The sequence below is a fragment of the Nycticebus coucang genome, chromosome 8, assembly GCF_027406575.1.
Source record: "Nycticebus coucang isolate mNycCou1 chromosome 8, mNycCou1.pri, whole genome shotgun sequence".
NCBI classification, from domain to species: domain Eukaryota; kingdom Metazoa; phylum Chordata; class Mammalia; order Primates; family Lorisidae; genus Nycticebus; species Nycticebus coucang.
In genome coordinates, this window is record NC_069787.1 from 2,717,299 (window position 1) to 2,728,125 (window position 10,827).

The following is a 10,827-nucleotide window of genomic DNA, read 5'->3' on the forward strand; positions in this document are numbered from 1 at the left end:
CTTGAGGGCGAATGAATGACCACAATAGAATTACACAATTCTATGTAATCCAAGAATCCATCACGGGGCCTAACGCCAACCAGAAACTCAGTAAATATTTACAGGTAAATTTCAGACATGAACAGTCATGGCACTGCAATCATCACAAGTGACCGCAACTGGTTCAGAGATGGCCAAAGCCAACTCAATCAGACCAAGCTCAGTGAATCCTAGGACTTTGCTTGAGCAGCCGGAAAAGAAATTCAATTTCCCTCTTAATTCATCCACTGTAGCGGGTATTAGGTCGGAACTGCTGCAGCTAATTTGCCTCACCTGAGGAAGACTTCCTGACAATGCCGTCCTGCAGACCCGGGGATCACAAAGTAAACAGGGTTTGATGACATCATTGAAGCCCCTGGATCGAGTCATAGCTAAATGGCACCTGTCGCAGCTGCCCTTAGATTTCTTTCAGTTACACGCAGCGGTAACTCCTCTTCTCTTCTTCTTCTTCTTCTTCTTTTTAAGAGAGTTTGGGATTCCCAGTTGCTATAATGGATAACAGAAGGGCACTTGATAAGTGTTCAGCCCTATACATTCCTGCAAGATAGGTTGAAAGCTGCTGATGGCTTATTCTGGTTTCGCTCTGCCTGGGTATAGTATAGTAAATGACCTCTGCTGTGGGAATTAAAAGGCAATCAGAATGCTTCCCTGTTCCAAAAATGTCCTTGACATCTTCCAAAATAGAGTAAATTCATAAGTGTTTACACCCCGTCCAGTTTCACCTCTAGTCTTCTGAGTGTGTCCTCACCAGAAAGTCCAGTCAGGCACTGCCATGTCCTTAACAGTTCTCTTTATGGTCACCTGCCCTCCTTCCAGCTGCAGGGTGCCTTTTTGGTTCAAGGAAGTCCTCATAATACCCCACCGAGGGCAGCCAGAGTAGGGCCGGCTGGCAAAGACTCCACCGAGGAGCAGAGAAGCCACCGGATGGAACGGCCATGCTTGCTGTTGTTGGCTCTGGCCTCTCTGTGGCTGGCCTAGGCCAGCTCCCCAGGCGCTGACTCCAAGAGGTCTGTTGGGGAACCCTCAAAATCAGTGTCCTGTGATGCAACAGGGAAGCAGAACAGGGCAGAGGGAGAGGCTGGGCTGTGCAGCAGTCACAGGGGAACTCAGCCAACCTCACGGGAGCGTCAGAGCTGTGATGGCCCTCAGAGTCATCCCAAGTTGCAGCAAGGGGGCTGGGCCTTTAAACCACTACCTTGTCAGGTCAGTGGGTGCAAACTGTCCCCTAAAAGGGGTCTGACCTTGGCAGAAGCGGCTCTCTTTAGCTGAGAGCATTTTGTAGAGAGGGGCTCAGCTGGAGACATACCCTGCACTCCTGCCAGGTGGGGGTTGGGGGCCTGTGGGACCCACCACAGAGTCCACTACACTCCCTGGCACCACAAGGCACGTTTGCATGAAGTGGGAGCATTCCCACTCCTCTTTCCTAAGCCCCAATGATTCCTGGCATTTGCTTCGGCTGCACAGCAAAGCCACCTGGGATCACCCCCAAATCCCAAATAACTACAGACGAATGTCCCCATGGGCTCTGAACGCTCTCTGGAGATAGCCAAGCCGTAAGCCTTGGTCAACCATTCACAGCTGTTCCTGGCTGGAGCAGACAGAAACATCCTCAGAACATACTCTCTCCCGTGGCTCCTCGGGACCCTGCTGAGCTTCACCCCCCGCAACTGTGGGTCCTCCTTGGCACGTGGCCCATGTGGACTTCAGCTCATGGACTGGCAGGTGGGGGGTCTCCCTCCAGTGGGACTATTGGGGCAAATCTCCATTTGATCCCAGAGAGGAGCTCCTGCAAAAGGGAAGGGCCTCTGGGAAGTGGACGCCTCCTCTTCATGCCTCCCCCTCTGATCACACAAGGCCCTGGGGTCCCCCCCTCTGCCTGACAGGGCATGCTGAGTAGGGGTGGGGACAGGAGCTGTCCTGGGCGGAAGGCTCCCGGGAGGTGCTGTCACGGTGTCTCACTCTCAGACTTCCTCCGGGCTCTGTGGGAGGCCTGGCTGTGCCCAAGATGCGTGTGGCACAGTGGGCTAGGTTGCAAAATATATCCGGCATGGCAGTTGGTGAAAGTTATGCAATCACCACCAACTTACGGAAACCACCATGCGATGTTCCCTGGGAGGAGAGAAGCCTGGCTGTACCTCCCCGGCCTCAGGCTTGGGTTCCATTTGGGCAATCTGAAGGGTGGCCCGAGTTGTGTTGTGGAATGTCAGGAACGGATATTCCCTGAAGTCACCCTGGGAACACGTGACCCAGGAGATCCCAGCACCACTGGCATCCTTCTCTGAGGGTCTCCTTCACATTCTACAGACAGTCTCATCTGGTTACCCTTGGCACCCCGGACCTCCCAGGAGGCCCACCTAAGGGCAGGGACAGGGCTGGCACAGGGGGACATCTAGCGTCTAGAAGAGACGACTGGAAAGGGGAGGGACTGGAAAGCCCACTCTGTAAGGAGCAGAGGCAGCTCCCCCTGAAGAAAGGCAGTTCCGGGGCATCCACTTACCACCACCACCCCACATCCGTTGGGCTGTCCCCAGTAGTAAAGCTGGAACTTGCCCGAAGTCAAACACAGGCACATCCCAGTTCCACATCAGAAAGAACTTCCTCCTGTCTGTGGAAGGGACAGAATGCCCAAGGGGACAGAGCTCCTTAGTATGGGGGGATGGCTAGATAACCATCTGCCAAGTCCTAAGGCAGCAGCCTCCCCAGCAGCTGAGGGGTCGACACCCCCACCTCCCTCTGCTCCCCTGAGCCTCGAGGAGTGGCCAAGCTCAGGCTTTGACATCAACCCTCTGTGTGGCCCTGGGCAAGTCACTTCCCTTCCCGGAGCCTCTGGTTTCTCCTCTGAGGATCACATGAGAGGCATGACGGGAGCGTCCCACTGTGCTCTGGGAAACAAGTTTATTCTATTTCAAGATCACGCCTTCAGCCTCCGTGGTGAAACATTAGGCCAGAGGTTCTCAACCTTCCTAATGCCGCAATGTATTTTCATTCTTAAAAAGGGGTCGTGACCCACAGGTTGAGAACCGCTGTAAAATCTAGACATTTCCAGAAACCCTGCGTGCATATACATATGTCCACCAAGAAGGGTGGGTTAATTCTTCCACTCAGCCGTGTGTAGAAACCTATTCACACTACTGAATAGAGATCTACTCCATTCTCCTTAGCTAGTATATATGTAATGAATAGCTACACCACAGTTTATTTAACTCTTCCTCCATGATCGAACACTGATTGTTTCACTCTCACAAACAATGGATGTCTTCACTGATGCCTTCTGGTGTGTATACACAAAGGGTACTTTAAAATACCCAAAGATGGGCGTGGTGGCTCATCTGGACTCTGGGTAGCTGAGGCAAGATGATCACTTGAGGCTAGGAGTTCAAGACCAGCTCGAGCAATATGGCAAGACCCCATCTCTACAAAAAATAGAAAAAATTAGACAACTAGGTGGTGCACACCTATAGTCACAGCTACTCAGGAGGCTGAGCAAAGAGGATCACTTGAGCCCAGAAGTTTGAAGTTGCACTGAGCTATGATGATGTCATTGCACTCCAGGCTGGGCAGAGTGAGACCTGTCTCTTAAAAAAAAAAAAAAGGAAAGAAAAAAGAAGATACCCTGATAGTGGAATCCCTATGTGAAGACAGGATGGGCTTTTGTCACTTTAAAAGATACAAGCAGGTGAAAATTCAATAGTCAATAAATATAATTTTCAATTCAATCACCTTAATGCCAGAGTCAAGTTTCAGGTATTATGATTTTTTTTATTTCTTAAATGTTTAAATTGCCTTTAAGAGGTCAGATGAGATAACTCACACCTATAATCAAAGCACTCTGGGAGACCAAGGCTGGCAGATTGCTTGAGCTCACAGGTTCAAGACCAGCCTGAACAACAGCAAGACCCCCTCTCTAACAAAATATCTGGGCATTGTGGTGGATGTCTGTAGTCCCAGCTACTCAGGAGGGTGAGGCAAGAGGATTGCTTAAGCCCAAGAGTTTGAGTTTGCTGTGAGCTACAATGCCATAGCACTCTACCAAGGGCAACAAAGTAAGACTCTGTCTTAAATAAATAAATATGAATTGCCTTCACAATTGTAAAAAATAAGCATGCTCTTTGTAAAAGATAGACATGCATGAGTTTCTTTTTAAAGCCTTTTTAAACCCTTCCCTTCCTATCCCGTTCCCTTTCATAGACACATGAATTAATACGGGCATTTTTTACATAAATAAGAGACAGATAGATAGACAGATATAAAACTTGATTTTTCTGCTTTACTGACACATCTTGGGCATCCTTCCATGTCAGTAGATTCATATCTGGATTTTTTTTTAATGGTTGCATAGAATTTTATTGTAAGAGAGATCATAATATATTTACTCAGTCCCTTATTGATGGACATTTAGGTTGTTTTCCATCATTTACTATCACAAATGAAGTTGCAGTGGATTATCATGTACAAGCATCTTCATGAGCTTGAAAATACCATTGAATGGCTCAGCACCTATAGCACAGTGGTTACGGCACTGGCCACACACACTGAGACTGGCAGGTTAGAACCTGGCCTGGGCCAGCTAAACAACAACTACAACTGCAACAAAAAACAGCCAGGCATTGTGGCTATAGTCCCAGCTACTCGGGAAGATGAGGCAAGAGAATCGCTTGAGCCCAAGAATTTGAGGTTGCTCTGAGCTGTGATGCCACAGAACTCTACCAAGGGTGACAAAGGGAGACTCTGTCTCAAAAAAAAGAAAGAAAGAAAGAAGGAAGGAAGGAAGGAAGGAAGGAAGGAAGGAAGGAAGGAAGGAAGGAAGGAAGGAAGGAAGGAAGGAAGGAAGGAAGGAAGGAAGGAAAATAAATACATTGAATTAAAGCAAACAAAATGAATCCCAGCAGTGTTGGCAGTCAGGTATCACAAGAGAAGAATTAGTAACCCTCAGGGAAAGGCTGGTGACAGGGAAGGGCCCCTGGAGGGTTCCCGGAGTGCTGGAAATGTTCTACATCTTGATCTGGGTGCTAGCTGTATGGGTGTGTTCCATTTGTGAAAGGTGATCCGTTGTGAGTTTTTTCCTTTCCCCTCTGTGTATTTTACTGTTTTGTATATATTTTACATGTAAAATTTTACTTCAACATATAGGGAAATGAAGAATGGGTGTAAGGTTCTTAGGAAATGTGAAAGATGATTGAAACTCTATGACAAGTTAATTTCTAACCTGTGCAAACCTTGTTTACTGAACACACTTAATCAATTTGTTCACAGATGCTGGAAAAGTAAATAGGGGAAGCATAGGGTGGGATGAGACTGAATTTACTCAGGGGGTTAACAAGTCCTGGGCAGTGGGAAGAACCTTCCTAAGGAAGATAATGAAGTCTGTTTTCTTCTGTCCTTTTCGCTGGGGTTTCTATTGCATCCTTATTCTCATTTGCCTGGTGATTTTTAATTGAGTGCCAGGTATTGTCTATGAACAATTAGACAATATAAGGTTCTGGATGATGTTATCTTTCCTCAGAAAGGATTTACATCTGCTTCTAGAAAACAGCCAGGTAGAAGCACTACCAACCTTAGGTCACCTTAATACATCATGGAGACGATTCAAAGCCATGAGGGATCGCCTACTTCTTTTTTTTTCTTCATTTTAGCAGTGTTTAATGAAAGTTGCATATAAGATTATTTTATTCCTGCATCTTCTCAAGTGTTTCTTCCTTGTACCTGCCCTTTTCCTTTCCTACGTGGCGAGATTTGGCTTTTCGTTCAAGGATCTTTTTGCGGTCTTTGTCCAGTTTAAGCCTAGTCATGACCACCTTGCTGGGGTGAATGCCCACGTGGACAGTTGTGCCATTAGCCTTTTCCCGCTGCACCCGCTCATTGTAGATGATGTATTTCTTCCTGCAAACCTGGACTACTTTGCCAATCTGCTGACCTTTATAATGCCCCCGGACAACCTGAACTTCATCATCCTTTCGGATGGGCATGGATCGAAGATTGTACTTCTGTCTCAGCTCTTTGGAAAGAGGGGGAGACATAATCTTCCTGCGAATGTGGGAAGGTGCATTGAAATGACTTTTACGGTTCTTGCTTCGGTCCGAAGTCACAAAGGGATTGAACTTCATTTTGGCCGCTACCTCTCCGGCGATGGCTGCAAAAGGGAAGAGAGTTACAGGTTGTTTCCGGTTCTCGGGATCGCCTACTTCTGACACATTCTTGTTTGGCTTTTAATAATGGTTTCATTGAGATATAACTCACACTCTATACGATTCACCCATTCAAAGTGTAAAATTCCATGGTGTTGGATATATTCACAAATATAGGCAATTACCCCATAATCAATTTTAAAATGTTTTTATAGCTCAAAAAGAAACCCTCCTCTTTCAGCAGTCACCTCTCTTCTCACCGCCACTCCCTCTACCCCTAAGTAACTATTAACCTACTTTCTGACTCTATGGATTTGCCTTTTCTGGAATTTCATATAAACGGGACTGTATCATACGTGGTCGTTTTGTGACAGCTTCTCTTTTTTTTGTCATTTTTTTTTGTAGAGACAGAGTCTCACTTTGTTGCCCTCGGTAGAGTGCCGTGGCATCACACAGCTCACAGCAACCTCCAACTCCTGGGTGTAGGTGATTCTCTTGCCTCAGCCTCCCGAGTAGCTGGGACTACAGGTGCCGGGCACAATGCCCGGCTATTCTTTTGGTGCAATTTGCCGGGGCCGGGTTTGAACCTGCCACCTTCGATATATGGGGCCAGCACCCTACCCACTGACCCACAGGTGTCACCCATTTGTGGCCTCAGAAGCCACCCTGGCTTCTTTCACTTTGCATCATGTTTTTAAGTTTCATCCACGTTGTAGCACCTGTCAGTATTTCATTCTTCCTAATGACTAAATAGTACTCTGTTGTTTTGGTTACTCCACATTTATCTGTTCATCAATGGATGAACATCTGGGCTGTTATTACCTTTCAGATATTATAATAGTATTTCTATAATCATTTGTGTACAAGATTTTGTGTGAACGTAAGTCTTCATTTCTCTTGGGTACTTACCTAAGAATGAACTTGCTGAATCATACTCCACAATCTACCATTGGAAGAACTGCCAGACTGTTTCCAAAGAGACTATACCATTTTACATTTCCACCTGCAGTGAGTGTGTGAGGGCTTCAATTTCTCCACATCCTTATCAACACTTACGTTATTTACATTTTTACTGCTGCTATCCTGTGATAGCAGGATACAGATGTGAATCTGTATCTTGTGGCTTCAAATGAGTGATGTTGAGCGTCTTTTCAAACGTTAAGTGGACATTGGTATGTCTTCTTTGGAGAAATGCCTATTCAGTTCCCTTATTTGTTTTGAAAATTGCGTTGTCTTTTTATTAGTGCTTTGTGAGATTTCTTTATATATTCTAGATATAAGTCCCTCATCAGCTACAAGATCTGCAAATGTTTTCTTCCATTCTGGGGGTTGTATTTTCACTTTCTTGGCGGTATCCTTCGAAGTACAAGTTTTTAATTTTGATGAAGTCTAACTTTTTTTTTTTTGAAACAGAGCCTCACGGTGTCGCCCGTGGTAAAGTGTCATGGCGTCACAGCTCACAGCAACCTCAAACTCTTGGGCTCAAGTGATCCTCTTGCCTCAGCCTCCCGAGTAGCTGGGATTACAGGCACCTGCCACAACGCCCGGCTACTTTTAGAGATGGGGTCTTGCTCTGGTTAAGGCTGGTCTCCAACCTGTGAGCTCAGGTAATCCACCCACCTCGACCTCCTAGGTTCCAGGATTACAGGTGTGAGCCACGGCTCCAGGCCGAACTCTAACTTCTTTCTCTTACTGTTCTTACTCTTTGTGTCATGTCTAAGATTTCAGTGCCAAATCCGAAGTCTTGAACATTTACTTCTCTATTTCTTTTAGTATTTTTATTGTAACTCAGGTCTTACATTGTGTCTTTGATCCATTTTCGAATCTGGTGTAAAGTAAGTAAAGGTTCATCTTCATTCTGTTACATGTGACTGTCTAGTCGTCTCAGCACCATCCGTTTAAAGGACTATTCTTCTTGGCAGAGTTGTGAAAAACCAGTTGGCCACAGATGCACGGGTGTAATTTCAGATTTTTGATCTATCCCATTGGTCATCCTCAGCCTACTACTACACTGTCTCAATTACTGTTGCTCTGGAGTAAGTTTTGAAATCAGAAAACGTAAGTCTCCCAACTTTATTCATTTTCGGGATTGTTTTGGCTGTTCTGGATCTCTTGCAATCCCACATGAATTTTAGAGCCAGCTTTTCAATGTTTATAAAGAATTCATCTGTGATTCTGAGAAGGATATTGTTGAGTCTGTAGTTCAATTTGAGGAGTTTTGTCATCTTAATAATTATTAAGACTTCTGATCCATAAACATAGAATGTTTTTTCATTTATCTCAGTTTTCTTTTGTTTTTTTTTTCAAAAATTGTTTTGTAGTTTTCAGACTACATTTTATACTTCTTTTGGTAAATTTATTGCTAAGGGTTTTAGCTTTTTTGGTACTATTGGCAGTTAAATTGTTTTCTGAATTTCATTTTTAGATTGTTTATTGCAGGTGTATGGAAATATAATCAACTTTTATGTGTCGATCTTGTATCCTGCAACACGCCGAATTCATTATTAGCTCTAATAGTTTTTAGCAATTTTCTTAGGATTTCCTGTATGTAATATCATGGCATCTGTGAATAGAGATAATTTTACTTATTTCTTTCCGATCTAAATGCATTATATTAACCTTAATTGCCTATCTGCCAGGCTAGAACCTTTGATATAATGTTGAATAGAAGTGACAAGAGTATCTAGTCTATCACCATTAAGTATGATGTGGGAGTAGGTTTTTTGTAGATATCCTTTAATGTCTCAAGGAAATTCCTTTCTTTTATAGGTTTGTTGAATGTTTGTCTCATGAAAATTTATTGGATTTTGTCAAATGCTTCTTTCCACATCTGTTGAGATGATCATTTGTTTTTGTCCTTCATTTTATTGATATGATATATTACATTGATTGATTTTTAGATGTTGAACCAAACTTACATTCTTGGGATGATACTTGGTCATCCTGTGTCAATATCTATTTTATATATATATATATTTATATATATATATTGCTATATTCATTTTGCTAATGTTTCATTAAAGATTTGGTAATTGTTCCCTCCTCTTCTTTTTTTAGAAAAAAAATATAAAGAATAAGCATTCTTTAAATGTTTGGTGAGAATTCACCAGTGAAGTCATCTGTCTCTGGTGTTTCTTTGCAAGCACAGTTTTGTTATTGCTATTCAACCTCTTTACTTCCTATAAGTCTTCTCAAATTGTTTCTTCTTGAATCAGTTTTGGTAATTTGTATTTTTCTAGGATTTTGTCCATTTCATCTAAGTTATTTAATTTATTAGTATACAATAAAATGTAGGTTTTTTCTTTTTTTGTAGCGATGGGGTCTCACTCTTGCTCAGGCTGCTCTTGAACTCCTGAGCTCAAGCAATCCACTCCCTTCGGCCTCCCAGAGAGCTAGGATTACAGGCATGAGCCACCATGCCTGCCTAAATATAGTATTTCTTTACAATCATTTTAATTTCTGTAAGGTCAGTAGTAATGTTCTCCCTATTCATTTCTGATTCTATTAGAGTCTTCTCTCTTTTTCTTATTCAAACTTGATAAAAGTCTATTTTTGTCTTATATTAGAGTAGCTAATCTGGTCTTCTTGTGGTTGCTGTTTGCATAATATATCTTTTTTCATTCTTGTACTTGAATCTATTTGTGTCTTTGATTCTAACGTGTGCTTCCTTTAGACAATACATAGTTCGGTCTTGCTTGTTTTTCCAATTTGACAATCTCTGCCTTTTGACTAAATTGTTTAATCCATTTACATGTAACGTTATTATTGATATATTTGGATTTTCGTCTACTATTTTACTTTTTATTTTCTTTATGTCTCCTGTTTTATTTCATTCCTCTGTTCATTCTTTATTGCTTTCCTTTGCATTAAATGTTATTACTGGTACCTTTAAATTTATTCCTCACGGTATTTTTTCAGATAGTCTTCAATATAAATCATCAGCTTTAGATTTATACTAATTTAACTCCAATAAAATGTTACTTCTATATAGCTGTATTCACTTTTCCTCCTTTTTGTAGTATTTTTGTTAATTTTATATGTTACATTTATTAAAATTGCAAACCCAATGGTACATTATAATTATTACATTATATAATTTCATATCTTGTAAAGAAAGTGTAAAGTGGGGAGGCATCTGTGGCTCAAAGGAGTAGGGCGCCGGCCCCATATGCTGGAGGTGGCAGGCTCAAACCCAGCCCCAGCCAAAAACTGCAAAAATAAAAAAATAAAGTGTAAAGAGAAAATAGAACAATTATATATATAGGGTGGCCATAAAGTTCGTGTGCAATTGCACACGAACTTTATGGCCAACCTGTATTTATGGGTTTTCTTATATTAGTCTCCTATTTATCATACATGGTTCTCTTTATTTCTGTGGATTCAAGTTACTATCTAGAGTTGTTATCTTAGCTCAAATACAGCTTTGCTCCTATACGCCTCCTTTGTGTTATTATTGGCAAATATATTACATTTATAGGTGGTATAGGCCAAACAACACATTACATTGTATTTTGTACAGTTGCTTAAAATCAGTTAAGAGAAAACATGAAGAGAAATATACTTACATATTTTGCTTATATTTATACCTGTATTTATAATTACATAATTACCTTTATCAATGTTCTTTGGTTTTTGTTTGTTTGCTTTTGTTTTGTTTTGTTAA

The 10,827-nt window shown here is 42.4% G+C and overlaps 1 protein-coding gene across 1 annotated transcript; it reads right to left on the reverse strand.

The window, feature by feature from the left end:
- Positions 1-5,673: 5,673 nt before the first annotated feature.
- On the reverse strand, positions 5,674-6,143 carry LOC128591686 (60S ribosomal protein L26-like). Its single transcript, XM_053599360.1, has one exon. It carries the CDS (start codon positions 6,141-6,143, stop codon positions 5,706-5,708), a length of 438 nt encoding a protein of 145 aa, XP_053455335.1. The 3' UTR covers positions 5,674-5,705.
- Positions 6,144-10,827: the final 4,684 nt, after the last annotated feature.

Bases quoted from the DNA above. Each gene is read 5' to 3' on its own strand.
- LOC128591686 (XM_053599360.1), bottom strand. From the start codon at position 6,143: ATGAAGTTCAATCCCTTTGTGACTTCGGACCGAAGCAAGAACCGTAAA.